The following is a 22250-nucleotide window of genomic DNA, read 5'->3' on the forward strand; positions in this document are numbered from 1 at the left end:
TAAATTCTATTGTGCTATGATACCACAATATACATAATAATAATAATTACAAGTGACAAAATTGTTCTAAATATTTTTCACTACGATTTGTAAAGAAAAAGTCCAGATACATATATATATATATATATATACTTACTTTTGAGCGGTAGTGCATGCAGCCGGCAGGCGGCAGGTAGTGTAACTGTTTTGGACGGGAAAATTGCACAATATCTCACCATTGGTGCGCAAGCGTATATACGCAATTTGTACGTCGGCCGTGAATATAGCTTCAGAATTGTGTATCTGATTTTGAAAATGTTCTTTTCACTTTATTATAAAATTATACAATAATGTAATATATAATAGTAATATTCAGTTCATGAAATTATGTATTTACTGCGTTTCGAATATCTCTGACTTCACGCATGCGTACATTTCAATCGAACTGTAACCCCTTGCAAAAGTGACAATAGCCCACAATAGCCTCCGTGTTTAGCTAAATAATTTTGAAGCGACGAATCGACGAACACTTAAATTTTCGACAGGTGTCTCGCCATTTTAAAAATCGTTTCTGCACAATTCGTGAGAAAAGAAAAGGTAGGGATAGAAATGCGCACCTACGGAAGCCATCTTCACTAAAGTCGACGTTTGAAGAACATTCCCGCATTCCCGCCTACAAGGTTAACAATAACATAGATGGGACACTGTTTTTCACAACGTCTCACGAGTAAATAACAGCGTTATATTCAGTTATATTCAGCCGTACATATACATCATTTGCCATGGATTCGTCTTAATTGTATACAATTGTATAACACTAATTCATGTTCCAACCGTACAAGCAGAAAGGTGTGAATCTTAGTGTTTGGAGTAATTGTCACAACTCGACGTAAACAAGAAACGGAGTAAGGAAGCTCTTGTTCGTTTCAATTAACGAATAATTGTACTGATTGCAACGGAAACCTTCTCGGGGCACGAGAACGTCTCGCACTGGTAAATGTTTATGTTATATTTGTGTTGTTTGAGTAATGTAAATGCTAGGACAAGTTTCCTTTATAGATATATAGGAATGTAGTCTTACTGTACTGTAATTAAGGTGTGGCGTTTGTTTAATAATGTATGAGTGAATAATAACAAAAAATAATATAATTTTAGATTCATCGTACGTAAAGTAGACTAATCATGTGAAGAATTTTTGGAGCCATAGTATTGATTGTTGACAACGAATTCACGATGAAGAAGTTTGTAAAATCGAAATTTGATAACCAGTTGGAATCCCATAAAATATTTAAGAAGAAATTGAACGTGTCCAAACACAAGAAGAACTTATATGATCCAAAAAATCATGCTGGTACCATCATACTTCGAGAACAAGATGCTGTGAGTCTGAATAACAAGTTGATACTGCACGATAATATTATCAAAATGAAGAAAAGACAAAAGGAAGATCCGAATGTACAGGCGTCTATGAGTTTGAGATCGAAACAGAATGAAAATAGTTCGAGCAAACTTCAGTTATCTAATACGATTGATAGTAATTACAACAAGGACTTCAATGGCTTTTCGCAATCTGTAGATTATTCATCTATCTCGCATTGTAATTCTAAATTACTCGATAGTAGTTTCTGTAGCGATTCGTCGCACGGTATTGCTGGTCAATCTTTCAAATCCAGAAAGAAACAATTCAAGGAAGTAGTGTTCGGGTATTCTCATGAAAAGGATAATATTCCGACAACTACGAACAACATTGAGAGTACCAACACGGCTTGCGCGAGTAAGACGAATCGAGATTTAGTACCTCCAAAGCAAGAGTTAGAACAGAATAATTTACAGACTGAAAATACCCATTTAAGTACACCAGCGAATGATATCTCGAAACCGAAGGCTACCAAAAGTAAAATCGTAAAAAGGAAGACATCATTGATAGCATCAAGAATGAAGAAAATTAAAAGAAAAGATTCCAATCTTGTTCAATCGCATGACGAGAATGGCGAGAATAATTCTGGAGAAAAGACTGACATAATTGTTCCTGATTTCGCATACGATAGAACACTGGAAGGTTCTATAGATGAAACAAGGAAGAATGAGGACTCGATTTTAGAGTCTAACGGAGACTGTGTAATAGTTCCGTTCCGAAGACGTATGAAAACAAGATCAATGGGGCAAATGGAGCGTATACCATGGAGTGTAAATCATCAGATAGCTCGAGAGAACGCATACGAAAAGAAACATGTGATCGAAGTTAAAGAAGAAACTATATTTCAACAGAATTTGCAAATGACAACACATTTTCATAGTAAATCCGATACGTTCTCGTGCAATTTGCACGATACTAATTCGTCTATCGATAGAGCGACCAAGGGCAATAGAAAACAACAGGGAGGTTTACATTGTTGTAGGAGAGAGAGACACCAAGGATTAACTTCGCAACTACAAGAAAACGCGGACATTGCGAAAACTATTTTACAGAGCAATCTTCAACATTTGGTTGACTCGAATTTAGAGAACGATTGCGATATCTCTATGGAGGTGAACAAGAAAAATGAATACAAAGTGAATAAGTCTGTTAAAATCGACAATTCGAAAATGAATGTTCACAACAGTATAAAGGAGAAAGAGATAATAGAATCGGAATGCCATATTGAAATAAGGAAGAAAGGACAGGATGATTCGTTAAACAAATGTGAACGTAACGCTATCGAAACAACAAAGAAAACGTTTGTTTCGAAATCAATAAAGTCGTTTAAAGCCATCACAAAGAAACATAAAAATAAAGTTATGGTAAATCAATATTCTCAGAAGAAGGAATTGATAGTACCATTAGTCAAATTGGAGGATCTCTCTTTAGCTAAATTAATTCAATTAATAGGTACTCCACAATATATTGAAAAGGAGATAAAAATTTCGGAGAAGAAAGAAGCGCAATATACAGTAAGAAATAACAGCACAGAAGAGTGCACTATTATTCGTAAGCAGTACAGTACAGTTACCAAAATAAAAAAGAATGGCGAATTCGACGGGCTGCACAACAATCTGAAGGAATGTAAAGACCAAGGCGAACATGATTTCTGTGAAAATAAAGAAGAAAGCACGAGCTCAGCTCAGGAAATTGCAGGAAGGCTAAGTGAACAGATGGCAAAGGATAATTCCGATACATTGAGTTCGTTGGATTATTTTACGAAATGTCAACAAGTTGCTGAAAATGAACATTCGCTAAATGAAAGTCAAGAGTCAGTATTAAATAAGGAACATACACATTCTAATGAAACTATTTCAGAACAAAGCAATGCAGAAATTGAAAGTTCGAATTTAGAAATAGATGAACATAAGGTATCAATAGATAATGAAGTTGGTAAAGGAGAAATGTTAGAAAATCGTGATTCTCAATTGCAGACTAACATATTATTACAAAACATTTATAAATTCTATTTGAAAAACAAAATAAAAAAGGTAAATAATGCAAAAACTTTAGAGAGATTCATAAGAGAGAAAAAACAAAAGCTCAGGGTACCACAAAGAATAGCAATTTGCAGTAAATGCAAACAGGTCTTTAATCTTTTGCAACAATTTTCGGGGAAAACAAATTTTAAGAAGGACGAGAAAATACAAATTGAATGTACGCTTTGCAATGTGCACATCTATTCTCTATCACGTTTCCAACAGCATTTAATGGATGCACATTTACAATGTGAGCAAACGTCGAGAAAGCAGACACAAAAGAAATATACAGTTGATATTATTGATTTTAACATTAACGATTTTAGCCTAAAGAAGTCAGAGATCACGAGGTTCGAATGTTGTTGTTGTTTAAAAGCATTCAAACACCATACTAGTTTTAGACGCCATGTCATGCATATACATCATTCTCTTCATAATATCCCGCATACACCGAAATCATCTAAAACGAAAAAAATTGATGATAGTTTAGAAACCGATGTTTTAAACGAAAATCTCATTCCTGAGACTGTAGATAACACAGCAGAATTTCTTAATGGAGTACAAGACAGTACAAATGTATTAAATAATGCTAATTTGAATGTAAATACCGAAGAAAGCCAGGTGGAAACGAGTAAGGCGGAATTGGAACAGAAAGAAGTAATAGAAATAGAAAATTCATACTTAAATTCTACTGATAATCAAAGTAGCCAGAAGCAATCGAAAACACGTCATAAAGCATATTCATACCAATGCGCAATTTGTACTAAAGTTTATAAGAGAGAATACGCATTTCTTTTACATGTGTCCAAACATTCAACAATTTCGGATAACTCTAAGGAAAGTGAGAAAACATTACAAGAAAGTTTAGGCAACGATCCGAGCAAAGTTGAAAATAATATACATTTGTCATACGACCGCAATGACGATGCATTACCTCCTGCTGCTTTAAAGGAGAAATTAGAAGAAGCAGAATGTAATCGTACAACAGAGGAAACAATTCCTGAAAATTTTAAGAATTCTGATCATGACAATACCAATGAAGAAAGGGTGTTGGAAGGAAAGAATGCACTTGATTTTCATTGTATGTTACATGTAAATTGTACAAGAACAGTAAGAACAGGTGAAAAGAGACAACAATTTATTAAATGTAATGTAAATATTTCGAAAAAATTGAAAACAGATAGTACTGTACAGCAAACTTTAAAGAATAGAACCAAGGATAATTTATTTACAAATTATGTGGATCAGCCTAATGTTACATGTAATGGAGACATGCGAGCTGTGTCCAACGAGCAAACAGAAATACAATGTAAAATATGTGACATTAAATTTAATTCTCAAGAAATATTGAAGGAGCACATGTTCTTGTTACACGATTCTATCTTAGAAGATCGAGAAGTATTGAATTTGCTTGACCTACACCATAGCAATAATAACACCGCAGAAGAAAGTGTATCCACAGAAGGCGATGAAAATTCAAGAAGCGAAGATAACATTCCTACAGGAGAAGAAGGGGGCAGAATATACGAGAATGTAATTTGCGAGATGCTTAACGACTGTAGCATAAACAAGCGGAACAAAAAGTGGCGCTGTAATTTATGCAAGGAGAACTTTGCTTTAATTCGAAACTATTTACGTCACAAATATTATGTTCACAACGATGTGACTGTTGTCCACGTCTGCGACAATTGCAACAAAGTTCTCACTTCTGTTGCGATGGTGAACATTCATAGGTGCACCAACGTCACTTCTTGGACTTGCAAGAGATGCAATCTGGAATTCATAAACGGCACATATTTAGCGCAACATAATATAAATGATCATTTCGAGACAGCAGGACCACATACGTGTGACGTATGCGAAACGAGTTTTCTTACACAGTATATGCTGGAGAAACATCAATCCGTGCATTCGCCGACTAACGATTGTAATAATGTAACTAATTCTATAGATGCGTCTGTATGTTCGCAGAATTATCTACCATACAATTTAAACAGTGAAGATAACAATACCGGAAGCGATACTGAAAGCGATAGCAATGATAATACCGGAGATGATTTTGAGTATGTTTCAGAAAATGATAAGTCCACTAGTTCCGTGAATGAGGACAGAACAGATTTAAACAGGCCCGCAGAAGCAGCTAATATATTCTCGAACAAATTTAGCAGCTCGAGTATATCGTTAGAGTCTGATACAGAAGAGATGATCAAATGTAAAATTTGCAATATAGTGTGTCTTACAAGGAAACAAATGAAGTTCCATCTAGAAAATTGGCACCAGACTAATACAGAAGTGTGTGGACTTTGCAATCGACTTTACATCGCGAACGAGTTAATTGAACATCTAATGGATTGCCACATTGTTACGAGCGACTTCAACTCGACGGGAAACAATACTGACGCACAATTAAGCTACAACAGAGCAGAAGACATTCAGCAAAATGTGGTAGACCGTCTGGGGCTAAAACGTCTTATCACTCTATACGAGTACCAAAGGTTTAACGATCCAAAAAACAATGGTTTTAATTGTATGGTGTGTCTAATGCAATTCTTAAACACGCAATCCTACAGATTGCACTATTTGAAGTTTCACGATAGGGTATGTTTGTTGTGCAACATTGAATTCAAACACCAGTACCAAGCATTCGAACATAAAGTCAAGATTCATGTGTCGGCCAATTCGTATCTTTGGATAGTAGAGAAGCTAATTGCAAGTATCTTACAATTTAACGAAAATGGAAGTACTCTGGAAAATGTAATCTTACAATGTAGCGAGAGAAGGATACAGGAGGGTGAAAGGTCCCCGTGTGAATTGTTCTCCTTGAACAATGGTAATATCGAGGAATTAAGCGATAAAGAAAGCTTTCATAGAGCAGAGAGCACTATGAGTTTTATATAATTATCAAAAGCTATTGCTGCAACTGTAAATAAAGAAACTGAAATGATTGCAGTGTAGGTACTTATGAATGTTGTACATAAAAAAACGTATCTAATTCATATTTTTATGAAAGCATATTTTCACGAGCTTGTTCATGTTTTCTAAGATAGAAGGAACTGAATATTATTGATCATTTCTTCTAGTAAATTGTTTTTTAATGGAAAAATAGTGTAATTAGATACAGCTCACAGTGCCATAGGATACATTTTCTTGGAGATTAAATGCGGACCTTTATTTAATCAAAAGAGAAAAATGATGTAGAATCATTTCTGCCTTTGACGTTGCATGAACCATTTACCTCAAAGTGCTCTCTAAGCTTTAACATTAAACCTACCGAGCCTTAAAAGTACTCTTATAAAAATAGACATATTCCCTTATAAAAATGACAAGATGCACTACTAAAGATATTTATACAATCAATTCTTATAAAATCATTTTTATTATTTCCATAATTGTAAAATAATAAATCTGGATCTGGTCATTTTGATCTGTGGTGGTAGGTTTAATGTTAAGTGAAAACTTAGTATATAGGAAAAGCCTTATGAAATGTACTGGGAAGTAACAATTAAAAAATGTTTCATCAGTCCAGCATCAATTCAATTAAAAGTTCCTGTTTTGTGAATTCTCGCGAATTTGTAATGTGTGTACGTGTTGATTTGAAACATTCCTGTTAACCAACGGCTTCGATATTTTGTAGCAGGAACAGTGCGTTATTTTCAATATTTACATCGTGTAATTTAGTTCATAAGATTTCTCAGCGATAGAATCGAATAGAATGTGGCAGCCTCCTTTTGAAATAAACGAGTGTAAATGGTATAATAAACTTTTCTAACATTTATAACTCTGTTCGACTTTTCAATTTTTTATCAATCCTTTTTTATCGTATCCTTTCCATTGCGTGTCATTTATTTAATCAAAATTTTCGAATGTATGTATAAACTTCTGGATATCGTAAATAATGTGAGAAAACCGTGGAAATATATTTATTTTTGACATTCAAAATAAATTTGAAATTCCCGCTAGACGTAACAGAGCCCGCTGCTATCAATTCCACCATGCCTAGTGTGTATACTTATACGACTGACTTTCAAATCAGTCCAGTTTTTATTTCAGGACGATACCATACGATGAAGTTTAATTATTAAAAAAAATGGTGTTTACGAAAATTACGTGATACAGGGATCATTCTGTCACTCGATAGGAAACCTTACATGACAAGGATAATTTCACAATTCACTCGCAGCTTCGTATATCACAGTAATCGGTAAAAACCTTTTCAATTAATTCTAATAAATCATGCCTATGATAACAGTATCTATTGACATTATCTTACACAGTGTTGCTATCATATCTAACTTGAAATTATAGTGTTACTCCATATGCTGTACTAGTTTCTAATTCACAAAGGTAACATGAACTAAAATTTATCTTGTTTTCATCTTACGTGTCATAAAAAATGAAACTCTTAATTTTTCTGTAATAATTATTCGATTATTTATCATTTCGTTTGAAAACATTGTACGTTTACGTACATCATTGCAACGTTTTCCCGTCTGTTTTAGCGATACCTATTTATTATAAACAAAATACATGCCTGTGCACTGTCGTTACATATCTACATTTTTTCCTTTACAGTTACTCTGTTTCAAAACTGCTATTCATCAATGGAGAGCATGTTAAAGCTTGCTTTATCGGGCAACTCTTGCAACGGCGTGGAAAGATAAATTACAGCGAAGACAGGCAAAGGAAACATGTGCAGATGTGACAAAATACTTTTGGGCGAATGACTGGGTTTCGTAAAATGGATACTCCTAGGGAAACGGAGGAAATAAGTTCCGTATCGAAAAATGTAGAGGAACCAGAAAATTCAGATTCGATAGAGGTTGTTGCGAATGTTCTCAACAAACTTCAATCTTTTATAGGGAAGGTAATATGATAATTTTTTGATACAGGTGGATAATTCACGTACGGTCCTACTGAAGATAGCGACGCTTTATGCGGAGCGTCTTATGAATGACATTTGTCTTGTTGTGGATGGTATAGAATATCCAGCACACCGTCTTATACTTTGCGCATCTAGCGATGTTTTTCAAGTGAGTAGATCTCAATGTCTTCGAATGTAACCAGGGTCTTATACCGGTACGTAAAATATTGGTATTTTTTGGTTAATTCTTCCCAACTATTATAGAAACCGAAATATTATTGGAATACCGGTATATTTGCAAATTTTACCAGTAATAATTTCGGTTTTTCCAATGTATGGGATACATTAACTGCTTCACGATCTTAAACGCGGTATTCCGCGACTTACATATGTCCTGTTAATAATTAATGTTGATACAAATTTTAGTAAATTTTATTACTAATATTTATCAAATGTAATTATTAAATATGTTTAAAAATCACTTAATTGAGAGGTGCATCTGAAAGGTCTTTGGAAGGTTTTATAACGGCCATGGTAGATAGTCCGTGGATTTTTCCCTGAACTCAGACTCGTTTTACGACGGGACGTATTTATATTGTGTATACCTAACTAGAATTAAGGTAATCCCTTTTACTTGGGGCGTCCTTTGCATAGTACAGGTACCGGTAAAATTTTCATACTAAACAATACGAAATAGTACCGAAATGAAACAAACCTGACATCGTTACAATACCGGTTTCGATATAACCGAAATACTACCGAAATCGCAATAAAGGCCGGTATTTTCTTGGTTTTTCCAATGCGAAGGGTGCCCCAAATAAAAGTGTGTCACTTGCCCCAAATCCGTCAAGAAACACAGTCACCTAAATTAGTTCAGTATACACAAAATAAATACGTTCCGTCGTAAAACCCTCCGTGCGAAGGAACAATGCGATTCAGGTAAACTAACCACCGACGATCTACCATGGCCGTCATAAAACAATAAGCCAAAGACCTTCCACATCTTTCTGGAATGATACCGATATTTTACGTACCGGTATTAAGTCCCTGAATGTAACAAACAAGTCGTTAACGTTTCATCCACTATTTCTCTTGAACGCAGGTGATGTTAATGAGCCCGCAATGGAGCGAATCTCAAGAGAGCAGAGTAACGCTGCAAGAAACACCGCAGTGCGCACCGATATTCAGCGAATTTTTACGATATTTTTACACCGGTCAAATAAGAATCAATTGCGGTGTTGTTCTGCCAATACTATCTCTAGCAGATAAGTATAACGTGAGAGATTTAATATCGCTGTGCCTCGACTACATGCAAAATCACATAGCGTTAGCTGCCATACATTGCACTTTAGCGTCGTGGCTCCAGTACACCTCGAACTGTGGCCATCACAATATTACACAGGCGTGTCAAAATTTCATCAAATGGAACTTGGAGTTGGTATTCAAGACCGCCGATTTCGGGAACATCGATCTCGACAATCTGGTGTCGTTGCTGCACCAGAGTAGTCTAGTGATAAAGGACGAGATGACATTGTACAAGTGCCTAGAGTCTTGGTTGGATCATCAGACGGCTCGTTTGAAAACGCAATTGTCGGCTGAAGAGTTCAAGGTGACGATCAAACAATTGGTGATTACTGTGATGACTCCGGTCAGGTTTCCGATGATGTCTCCTCGACAGCTGGCGGAATTGTTGCTGTCCCCGTTGACGCAGAGGTATAAAGAATTCTTTGTCGAACGTTTGTCCATCGGGATGTCGTTCCACTCGAATCAGCTGCACAGGATCAGAGAAATATGTATGAACGAGGAAGACGGCGCGCTGTTATTCGAGCCGAGATTGTATACCGTCGATACATGCAGTTCGCTGCTTACTATAGAGAACTTTCATAGTTTACCGTCTTATCATACCAGGACACTCGTATTCTCGAGTCACTCGTGTCTGGCGGAATACGCCGGCGATCGTGTGTGCGAATGGGTCGTAGACATATATCCGAAAGGAGTTTGGTTCAAGAAATTTTTTCTAATTGTGTGGCAGGGCACGGTCGAGATGCCCGAGCACATCAAACGATCGGTCCGATTGTCGTTCACCTGCAAAGAACCACCGATAAACGACCAAACCGATATGCGTGTCAAAATAGGCGTACTAATTTATGGTCTGCAAGACGGTGTCGAACATATTACGAGAGTGACCGAGGTCATACATAGATTTAGTCAGGAAGAACGTGTTCTTAATTTAGAAGATCTCTTGCCATTCGAGGAGCTCAATCCGCAACAGGGTTCTCCGCCGGAAACTTTGTCTCCTTATTTAGTAGGGCCAAACAAAGACATGTTCAAATTGCACATTGTAATATCACCAGCTAACTAGAATACGATGCCTTTGGTTTGTTTATTACGTTCTGTCTCGGGTTCGTTGTTGCCACTTATTTTCTGTTGATTTTTCTCGTTACACCGAAAATCCACCTGTATATTTCTAAAATCATTCGATTTTATATTAAAGTTTTGATAATGATTTTACGCGCGTGTAACTGATATTGTATGTTTTTTTGGTTTAGTTGCCTTTCTTTGCCGGCGAATGATTCGATCTTGTACATGAAATGTTATATATGAAAAGATTATCGTAATAAATTATTAGAACATATACACACATATATATATATATATATATATATATATATATATATATATATATATATATATATATATATATATATGCATATGTACACACACACACGTATATTATATTTGGTTCGTACTAAACAATCTACTACAAAAAAAAAGAAGAATACTGAGGAACAACATTGTTTACAGTAGATACTCTTATGCGGTTGTGCAAGAACATTATTTTATTATACGATATTAAACTTAAGGTATTTTACTAGCATTGTTACAAAGAAGTATTCCCAATTATCGTTACGTACGAAACATTAGTGTAATATATATTTAACTTGTGCGATTCGCGATCTACGACTGACAATGAGAGGAAGAATGGAAACGCATTTTTTATGACCAGATGTATGTTCTTATCTAAAATAGAAAGTTTGTCTTGAAGTTTTTCTATTTTTGGTATTTTGAAGTTATTTTATATACGAGAACCGTAAATCTTAATAAAAGACTTTACAATTTATAAAGGGACGTCGAAAATAATGGTGTCTGAACCTTTCCGTTAATATGTTTAATGTTAAAATGATACATAGATCTTTCGAAAGACATAGGAGGCTATTGTTTTCGTTCCCGACGAGGAAATAAATAAATACGAAATCTGGCTCTTTCTGCTGATTATTTAATAATTCATGAATGCGTCGTTGAAATTCAAAAATGGCGCTATGAGCGCGTCATGATAGTTCCAGAACTTCATGTTATAGATTATAGATGGAAGCGTCGCTTCTCGCAAGAGCACAGAGCACGAGAATAATGGAGGCGAAACTCCTATCGGAAATAGCATAGCAATTGCAATTTCGTTTGTTACAAATACGTAATATTTCGATCTAGTAGTTAATTGGTACTATTCCGCATCTTCGTACAGAGCCTTTTTTTGGGAAAAGTGTACAGAAAAAAATTTCTTCTATAAAACCATACACTTTTGTTGTTCATAAAGTTTCAAAAGCCAAATTACAAAAAAGGGCTCTGCACGAAGATGCGCAATAATACAAAGAATAATTGAATAGAAAAATTATCAAAAAATATTGCTTCTTCGCTTCACGAAGTTGTTGCAAGTTATCGAAAAATTAACTTTATTCTTACAATTAGTTCACCTCTACGCCGATAGAGGCACCAGTTTCGCTCCCAATCAGGCATATAGACGAGTGCACTCAGTATCTTTCAGTATCTTTCGCATTTCGTCACAGCGTTGTGCAGCGCAGCAGCGTGCTACTTGGTGCTGCTTGCTTTCGCGAAGTTTCACGAAGTGAACAAATGTTATTCGCCTCGCTTTACTAAATTTAAACGCTCCTCTCCTCTAAATTTACTTATCGATTAATATTGTAACAGAGCGATCGTGATCCGTGAGCAAATATGATTCCTCGGGAATGTGTGTAGAACAGTATTATTTATTATGAGGATATGTAATATTAATCATAAAACTGGTAATTCGTCGCGCATCTTATGTGACACTGTAGTTCGGGGACCTTTGATTTTATGGATACCTACGCCATTTTTATTTACGTGTGGTGGGGGGCAACAAAGTGTGCAGCATTATCCCTGAAATTTACAATTATTAAAAACCTGAGCGAAAAAAAATACTTGTTTTCTGTAATGTAGCAGCAACCGAAAATGTAATTGCCTCTGTGATGAATCGTACACGAACGTGATTATTATATAGTTATTCATGCAATCGTTGGACTTTTGTGTTGTTAGTGATAATTACAAGTTTTTCCACAATTGTAACTCGGATAAAATGGATTATCGCCAAAAGGTAAGCTCAAATGCGATTTTACAGATCACAGAAAACCTACTCGAATATTTTGTTCGTGAACGAACGATATCGCGGATTCTATACGTGATATAACGCTGTCACAAATTATGCAGAAAATATCGTTTCATAGTCATTTAAAGATTACTAAATACTATATGTATGTTTTTACAGTGGTCTTTTCGTACGATACGATCAAGAAAATATTATACATTCGCGTATTTATCGTCACGAAAACATTCAGATAAAAAGCGTGTCACTATAAACATAAAACGATATTTTTGTCGAAGTATTAGACACAAACGTTTGCTTATTTAAACAAATTTTTGCATATCATTATCCTCTGTATTAGCTTCTAAATTTAGCTACCTTGCGCTTTATGTGTATCCATCGTACACAAATTTGTAGTCGACCGTAGTCGAATGCAATTATTTTTCTTTGCGATATATATATATATAGGTCATTTCAGTTTTTGTTTTCAAATCCATCGATTTGTCTTTGCAGCAAAGTACAAAGAACGACGACGAAGACGACGAAGATTTAGATGCACTGCGGCTTGCAGCACTTCAGTCTTTAAGAGCTAAAGATACTGTACATTATAAGAAACAATCCCCGCCGCAACTGCAGAAAGTAATCCCAGAAATTACACAAACATCTCGGCCACCATACAAGAGTCAGCGTCCTCTAAGAAGAGGGTATTTTCCTAATCAATTGCAGAAGCGGCAGAATGGCGTAAGTACTCACTAGTTTTTACATTGTATAATTTATGTTACAACCAATAATATAATTGCGAAAGAGAATGTGAATTCGTACTGTATCGTATTATATTATATCGATTACAGAATTTGTATTACCAAAGTCCACGGAATCCAAACTTGATAGCAATAGTTCCTGTAGACGAACCTTCACTACTTCAACAGACTGATTCAGCTTGTCCCATAGATGAGGTTGCACCATGTGTAAAATCTCATTCAGTAGGTACGTAAAACATTGCGCATACATCCCAGAAAGCAGGGACTTATACCAGTATCATAGCAGTATTTTATGATTATTTCTTCCTAACTGTTATACAAACCGAATTATCAGAATGTTGATACAAATTTTGGTAGATTTCATTAATAATAATAAAATATATTTATCAAATGTGTGTGTGTGTGTGTGTGTAATTATTAAATACAGGGTCTGTATGAAAAGTAATGCGACCACATTTTTCTTTTTTAATCTATTGAACATATGAGTGCATACCTTTAAAATTCTTCAAAGTAAGATCCTTGGGCGTCGACACATTTTTTCCAGCGCGATTTCCATGCTTCGTATGCTCCCTGGAAGGTGTTATCTGGAGCCTCTCGTAGTACTCTCGTCGCAGCCTCGTCGAGTACTTCCAACCAAAACTTTTCCGTAGATTACGGGGAAAACAGTAAACGGTACTTCTTAGTTGGTTCACAACACTTCCTCAACCCCTGTACAGTCCTGACTCTCCTGCTGACTTCTTCTTGTTTCCAAAAATTAAAAATGTGCTAAAAGAATGCCATTTTGAAAGCGTGGAACGCGTCATAGAGGCTGTGACGAGGGTACTACGAGAAGTTCCAAAAAACGCCTTCCAGGGAGCATACAAAGCATGGAAATCGCACTGGAAAAAATGTGTCAACGTCCAAGGATCCTACTTTGAAGAAATTTAAAGGTTTGTACCCGTATGTTTAATAGATTTTTTTTAAAACATGTGGTCGCATTACTTTCCGAACAGACCCTGTATGTTTGAAAAGATCATTTGATTGGGAGGTATATCTGGAAGGTGTTTGGCTTAATTAGTTTTATGACGTTTTATAACGTAGTTTACCTGAATTCGAACTCGCATTGTTCCCTCGCACGGAGGGTTTTATGATGGAACGTGTTTATATTGTGTATACTGAAATAGTTTAGGTGATTGTGCTTCTTAATGGTTCTGGGGTAAGTGGCACGCAGTTCCTATTTATTTGGGGTATTCCTTTGTATCTATTTCGGTTTCGGTAGAATATCGGTTATACCGAAACAGGTATTTTAACGATTTCGGTTTCCATCTGTTTCGGTATTATTTCAGTTTCGGTGCAACCTGTTGGCATAATAATACCGCTATGAAAATTTTACCGGTATCAAGTCCCAAGAAACATATTAGGTTGGAAAAAAGTCCGTAGCGTTTTCAAATTAAAAATCGAAGATAAAATTAAGGTATTTATCCATATGTTTATTCAATAACACGAGAAGTTACCTCGGAAATGGCAAAAAGTAATAGAACAGAATGGAAAATATGTTATTGAATAAATCTATGAATAAATACCTGAATTTTATAGCTTTTAATTGTAATTTAAAAACTCTACGAAGTTTCGTTCCAACCCAATACTTCCTGTAATTGTAGTAATTATTCGATCTAAAATAATCACACGACCGAATAATGTTTTCAGAAGTATCAAAATTCCATCGTTTCAAAGACAGCGGAAGTGGTTCGGACGACGAAGACAACAAAGATCAAATAAACACAAACTCGATAAAGCAGATTAGCGGAACGAGCGACGCGCAAGTCGAATCATCTTCGGCAGCGGTGGAGAGCCCGGTAGAGACAGCGGAAAGTTCGAAGAAAACGGAGGAGGATCAAGGTGATACTAACGACGACGATGACGACATCCTTTTGATGGCTGACCTCGAAGAGGAGGATAGTTTAGAGCGTCTGATGGATGAAATGGAGCGAGAAATGAACGTCGACAAGCCTTCCGAAAGAAAAGAGAAGAAAAACAACAAAAAGGGAAGCAAGGAAGCGATGAAAAAGGAGGAGGCAAGCAGGATTATAAATCAGAAAATACGAACAGAGGACAACGGTAGTAGCAGTAATAGAAAAGAGTGCTACAGTCCATCCCTGCCGATCCCGAGTTTAAAAAATGAAAGACGATCCATGTCTCCACACGTCAACCGAATTTCGCAGAAACGTAGATCCCTGTCACCGAGGTCACGCTCGCGAAAGAAATCACCAAGGCGATCTCCCAGAAGATCTCCGATCAGACAGGCGAAGAAGTCCCAACGAGAACTAACCAGGTATAGATCACCTCGAAAATCACCGATGCGATATTCGCCTCGTTCACGTTCACCAAAGTTGTCGCCGCGATCCAGATCGCCACGATTGTCTCCGCGTAGATCACCGAACAGGTCTCCGATCAGAAGATCGCCGATCAAGAAATCCTCCTCGAGAGGCAGATCGCCGAGACACTCGAAATCCCCGAGGCCGATACGTTCGCCTAAATCATCGATCACGAAATCGCCGAGGCTGGCGCGGTCACGTTCTCCCAAATATTCTCCTCTGAAGCTATCGCCGCAATCTAAGTCACCTCTACGATCGAGATCGCCTAAACTGTCTCCGAGGCGAGGAGTATCGCCTTGCCGAAGAACATCGCCGAAATCGAAGTCGCCAGGGCTGTCGCCAAGAAGAGGCTTCTCGCGTCCGTTGTCGCCGAAATTGTCGCCGCGAAGAGCATCTCCGAGGTCCAGGTCGCCTAGATTGTCACCGCACACGTCGCCATGGTCGTCGCCAAGAAATTCGCCTCGTCTCTCGCCTAGAAGACGGAGATCGCCCAGGTGGTCGCCTAAAGAGCCGCCTCGCAAACACGCGAGGCAGAGATCGGTCAGTTTAGAGGACGGTGGTAGTCCGTTGTATGGAAAAGAGTCCTCTCCGACGCTAAAGACTAGGATATCGCCCGAGGCGAACCGTGTGAAGAAACAAAAGGAGGAAAATTTGGAGAAAGTTGCTGCTACCGAGAAGGAGGCTACCGAGCCGATCACCGATCCTGTACTGGAAGCTAGGCGAAGGAAGTTCGAATGTTCGAAGCCTATAGATCCTGTGAACGCGAACAAAAAGATCAAGCTGAGCAAACAGGAGAACACGATCAAGAAGATAGAGCTTGTCGAGGGAGAACAGCAGAATTTAAAGAAGACTGTGAGCAAAACTCCAGCTCCAGAGGAGTTCGATGTTCAGGAGACGGATTTGTGTTTAGATACTCATTACGATTTCGAAGACTTTGAGGAGAGTATGGAGAATACTTCTCCCATAGCGATCACAAGCACCGTGAACTCGTGTGTCGAGATAGAACCGCAGAAGACCGAGAAAGATAGGACCTCGAAGAAGAAGAAGAAGCGCGACAAGGAATTGTATCAAGTGGGAAAGTTGAAGAGCGAACTACCACTGTCCGAGCGCATCGGGAAGGATAAGAAGTGTAAGAAGCGGAAGGACATTATCTCGGACGGACCGAGCGACGATATGGACGCGATTTTCGAGGACATCACGGTTGACGAAGAAAGTGACTTGAGAACCGAGCTGAGTAGAAGACGAGCTGAAAGATTGAATAGGACAGTACCGATCCAGTCTGCGAGATTAGTACAGTCTGCATTCAAAGGCGTTGTTAATGAGTGAGTTAATGTTGTTTTATAAAATATTGATTTCATAAGATACACCGTTTCCGTGTCCTTATTCATTGTCTTTTTCTATTTTCCAGAGTTGTTAAAAGTAATGCGAAAACGAATCAAAGACATTTAATTAAAGCAGATGATAAATGTAAGTGATACACATGGATTTAAATTTTTGTATTTCTTATATGTAAATATTTCCGAATTCGAATCATAGAGATTCTTTTTTACAGCTGGCCAAAAAGAAGTTCGAAGGGTAACTGTTCTTCACCGTTCAATACCTGAGTTACATGATTCGGAAGGTTTGTATCTATTGTATTATTTTTTGTATGTTTAACCAATTCTATCAGTAAGGGGTTTTAATTCAGGGACTTATACCGGTATATTTGCATATATTATATTTACCGGTAACAATTTCGGTTCTTCCTATATATAGGATACATTAACTGCTTCACGACCATAAACAAGGTATTCCGCGACTCACATGTCTTATTAATGATTGATGTTGATACAAATTTTAGTAAATTTCAATAATAAAATATATTTATCAAATGTAATTATTAAATATGTCTAAAAATCACTTAACTGGGAGTTTACCTGAATTCGGACTTGTGCTTGCATTGTTCTTTCGCACGGTTTTATATTGAAATAGTTTAGGTGATTGTGCTTCTTAATGGTTCTGGGGTAAGTGGCACGCAGTTTCTTATTTGGGACATCCTTTGCATGGTATTCCTTTATATTTATTTCGGTTTCGGTAGAATACCGGTTATACCGAAACAGGTATTTTAACGATTTCGGTTTTCATCCGTTTCGGTATTATATCGGTTTCGGTACAGCCTCTTGGCATAATACAGGTATGGAAATTTTACCGGTATTAAGTCCCTGGTTTTAATTCAAATAGATTTTACTAGTGCTGTGCTAAACGTTGGTTTATGGAGGCTGATGAGAATCTTAACGTTTCAATAGTTAAGAAATAACTTGACTCTAATCATTACTGTTTGCTTGCAGAAGAAACTACCCTGGACTCAAAGGTGCCTGTGCGTTTTAGATTGGGACTTGGGAAACAAGTACAAGATACCAGAGAATCTAAAATCTCACGGAAAGCATCGAAGAGGCAGGGTCGCAAGGTAAAACACAAAGTCAATTTGACTCTAACAAATATTGAAAATGCTTTATAATAATAACGATTGCAACTTACAATGTATACACAATTCACGTATTTGAATTCTCTCATAAGAACAATATGTACATATGGTTCTGATATTGTGATACTTTAAGTAATTAGGAATGTAATCTATCTCAATATTTTTTATTTTGTTACACCAATTGCCTACAATAATTTAAACGTCTTGAATAATCGTTGATATCTCGCATACTTAAATATATTTAAAAGAAAATAGTAAATTTAGTTGGAGTGTATATAAACAAAATAATGAAGCCATATAAAAATTTTTGTTTTTAACGATAAGAATTATATAAGATTTTATTTTGTATTCGATTAAAATCTTTCGTCTTTTGACTTCGGAAAGTATTCCAATTTGAATAGCGTAAGACAATTTTTGGACAGTTCGTAAGAATGTGTGCTAATCGATCGTTTCGGGATATTTTTAAATGTTTGTAGCATGCACAAACTAGAATGCAATTTGGAAACTTTTCCCCTGTGTTTCTTATTGCTCATTTATTTTAGATTTTTATCGGTATATACTTTTCTTAAGTTTATTAATCACGAAGGTATGGATGAGGTACGATTTAAGAGATTAATATCATGTAGACAACTCTCCCTTATTGTCATAAGTGTTCTCGAAAGATGTCCGCATTGTATGTCCATTTTTTATTTGACAAAATCTCGATGATTCATCGGTGAGAATTCGATAAATAGAACGACGCAAACCAAAACTATTTTCTATTGAAATAGCAATTAGCGAATAGGTATCTTATTCCGCTTTGAAATCGGTGGCTCCAAAGTGTTTCAATATTTATTCTTCTCGCAAGGAAAGGACTGAAGGTGTCGTAGCTGTTAAAATGTTGAACTAGCAGACGCATTTTATTGTACAGCGGAAATATTTACTTTATAAAGCATGAACTACGCGAATGATGATTTTAGGATGCAATGAAAGTGTCTGATGCATAATCTAAAGCTTTCTTTTTTTAATTAGATATTTATGACATACGTTCTTTTTAGATTTAAATAAGAGCAGGTTACAGAATGTCGAATATTTTATTATCGAAATCTGAATAACCGTTTATCAATATGAAATATAAAAATCCTTGTTACGCTGGAGGACCTCTCTTTGTCAGAGAGAAGAACCGTGTCCACTCGATATTATCTGTAGCATTTATACTCTGAACAATTCTGTTCCAAAGAAATGATTACGCCAAATGAATACGCGGCAGTCGAGGAGAGAAAGAAACATTTTCATTTAACGGTGTCTCTTGCGTTTAATGTTCCTATAAAAGGTGTCATAGAAAAACTGAAGTCTTAACAGTTTTACATTAGTTTTCAACAAGAGTAGATCAAACTTAGGGCAAGCAACAATTCTTAGTTTTAGAGTTTTTGTTTCAAAATCAGCATACTATTCGCTAGGAAGGGGGAAAACATTATCTGTGTTTTTTTTGTTTAGGAATAGGGTAAACGTGTGTTCTCCAGATTACATACATATTTATACGAAGAGAGTGCATAGCTGTTCATCTTACCTTCTATTTTATTGTCAGCCTAGGAAGATTAAAAGTCCATATATATATTATATATATATGTGGAGAAGTATCTATTATCATTTGAAGTGTGACCTAGCGAACAAGGAAATGAAAAAGTAAGATCCTAGAATCCGATAAAACAACAAAAAAAAGAAAAACAAATTTCAGAAATACTTTATGTATGGATTGTATTTAATTATTCATTGTTAAGCGTTGTCGTAGATAGTTAATTACATGTGTTTATATTAAATCATTTGTTGTGTATTTGTAAATAATTTACATCAGTCACTCATTTAATAAATAAGAATCAATTAATAATCCCAAAGTTATCTTCTGTAAACCTAAGCATACTTATTGCTTTATACAGATCTGTATAAAACAGAGAGGATCGATGATCAGTTGTACATAGGAATTATATTGTTAACGTGAGCGTGTGCAGAACGAGAAGATAAGAGAACCATGTATATTGTGTAAATTAAACTAATAATTATTAAGGCACCGAATATGTACTGTGTAACATAGCCGATAGAGAAAACAAGAGTGATATTACTGAAATATATATATATATATATATACATATATATATTTTTTACATTGTACCGTTTGAGAAGTAAGAAGCATCAATTTTCTATAATTGTAGAAAAAACACAGTGTGCTTTAACAGAACATTTTCGTTTCGAGTCTGTTGTTCTACAGTCTGAGATTAGATTCGCATAATATCAGGATATTTCTGCAAAAAATTTAGACACAGCTACATGTACAATTTACAATGCTACTGTTTTCAAGAGTTGACTAATCAAGGGTCGTGTACAATATTGATATTAGAACATTGTGATAATGTTTTAACTTAATTTTTTCGAGGGAGGGCAGGGGGAGATTTAAAAATATTTACTTTTCGTGTCTCCTTGTACTTTTAAATCACTCTTTCTTCATATTTAAGGTTTTACCAATAGTAACTACGGACTATTAGCAGACCTCCTGTCTACTTTTTATTTTTTAACAAGTAGCCTGTAAAATGCGTATCAAGTACATCACCAACTTATATTACCAATATGTTCATCTAGTAGCCAGTACATTGACAAGTATAAATGTAGATTATTTCAGATAATATATTTGATACTTACAGTGGTATGCTACATAGTATTTATGAGAGTGTAAATGTTACTTTTAATTCAATAAAAAAAAAAGGAAAAAACGGAAAAACACACGTACATATTTATACAAGCTTCTTTTGATAGAAATTTTTATATCAAACGTATTACGAGAATATTTTCGACAAATTCGAGGCATGTATATATATACTGATATGAAGAAATTTAGAGAGCTACCTTTCAAATCAAATTATATAATGCGTATTATGATTTATATTTAGTTCTCATACTGCAGAGATTACTCTTAAGCATCTATTAGGAAAACTAACGTAATGCTTTGTTTTAGCGAGACCACAAACCGCTGTAACTTTTCTCTTATATATGCTTTGACGCATGTATTTACAAATATCAACTCTGAGAGTTGACTACACACACCACTCTTAAGTAGACACGATATTGTTGAATAGCTCAAAAGACTTAAAACTGTTGACATTATCTATCATTAAAAATGTGATATCCAGAAAGACTTTTACTGCCTTATTAAGAATAAGTGAGCCATTTATTGTAGAATAACACGGAATTCATCATAGCCAAATTAATCGAAGGATGTGATAGATTTTACGAATAATTATAATATATACACGAAAACATTTCAAACGTTTTTTAAAAGAGAAAGAATAACATGAAGTCTTGTGTCCTGTTCTAATTATCTTACAAATATCCACTGGTGTTATTCTATAATAAAATTGGTTATTCCGTAAATTTAATTGTTATTGTTATAATGTTTGATTTATTTAAACTAATTTTGTACACGATGCAGTAAATACAGATGGAACAACAAGACAGAGAACACGATATCTTTAAGTAGGGTGCAGGTAGTGCTACAAGGAAAACTGAAAACAGTGTTTCCATATTTTTATTTAAATATTAGCTGTTCCTTTTAATCAGGCGTGCTGTGTTTTACAGTATGTATACGAAAATTTGTAATAATGCGATTCGCAATTTGACACCATCTGCAATTTACTGCGTGAATTATTATTCTGTACAACCGTACTGTTTATATGATTGTGTATTTGTACTTACAATTTTTTTACAAAGTAACACAAATAGGCATATAGATCGTGTAGAGATAACGGAACAAGAACCTCAAGTATTAATATGAAATGATTTCGATAATATTTAGTTGACGTATTATTTAAAACAAATAAAAATCTCTTATTTCAGAAGAATAAAGAATAAAATATTTTTGTCGTAACTAGGTGGTCTTATTTTCTGTCACCCTAATAGTTCTTTAGAAATAGAGTGTACTCGTCGTTCAACAATATTTAAGTTTGAGTTTTTTTCAGAGGTTAGAAGG

General features: G+C 35.7%; 2 protein-coding genes across 5 annotated transcripts; both read left to right on the forward strand.

Moving 5' to 3' along the window:
- Nucleotides 1-343: 343 nt before the first annotated feature.
- Nucleotides 344-11537, forward strand: Tango10 (transport and golgi organization 10). Of its 3 annotated transcripts, none has more exons than XM_076440530.1 (4): nucleotides 6325-7618; nucleotides 7990-8236; nucleotides 8307-8447; nucleotides 9381-11537. In XM_076440530.1, exons 2-4 carry the CDS (start codon nucleotides 8138-8140, stop codon nucleotides 10638-10640), a joined length of 1500 nt encoding a protein of 499 aa, XP_076296645.1. In that variant the 5' UTR covers nucleotides 6325-7618; nucleotides 7990-8137; the 3' UTR covers nucleotides 10641-11537. The 3 variants fall into 3 exon arrangements, 2 of the variants coding, with proteins under 2 accessions (XP_076296645.1, XP_076296646.1); XM_076440531.1 differs by lacking the exon at nucleotides 6325-7618 and adding an exon at nucleotides 7625-7761; XR_013010686.1 differs by lacking the exons at nucleotides 8307-8447; nucleotides 9381-11537 and adding an exon at nucleotides 344-972 and having other exon boundaries at nucleotides 1135-7618; nucleotides 7990-8140.
- Nucleotides 11538-12045: 508 nt separating this feature from the next.
- LOC143216954 (uncharacterized) lies at nucleotides 12046-22144 on the forward strand. Of its 2 annotated transcripts, XM_076440553.1 has the most exons (8): nucleotides 12048-12686; nucleotides 13188-13415; nucleotides 13526-13661; nucleotides 15122-17111; nucleotides 17198-17256; nucleotides 17342-17410; nucleotides 18117-18235; nucleotides 19730-22144. In XM_076440553.1, the coding sequence occupies exons 1-8, from the start codon at nucleotides 12600-12602 to the stop codon at nucleotides 19733-19735; spliced, it is 2694 nt and encodes an 897-aa protein (XP_076296668.1). In that variant the 5' UTR covers nucleotides 12048-12599; the 3' UTR covers nucleotides 19736-22144. The 2 variants fall into 2 exon arrangements, with proteins under 2 accessions (XP_076296667.1, XP_076296668.1); XM_076440552.1 differs by having other exon boundaries at nucleotides 12046-12686; nucleotides 18117-22144.
- The last annotated feature ends 106 nt before the right edge of the window (nucleotides 22145-22250 follow it).

The sequence above is a fragment of the Lasioglossum baleicum genome, chromosome 16 (genome assembly GCF_051020765.1).
Source record: "Lasioglossum baleicum chromosome 16, iyLasBale1, whole genome shotgun sequence".
NCBI lineage: Eukaryota > Metazoa > Arthropoda > Insecta > Hymenoptera > Halictidae > Lasioglossum > Lasioglossum baleicum.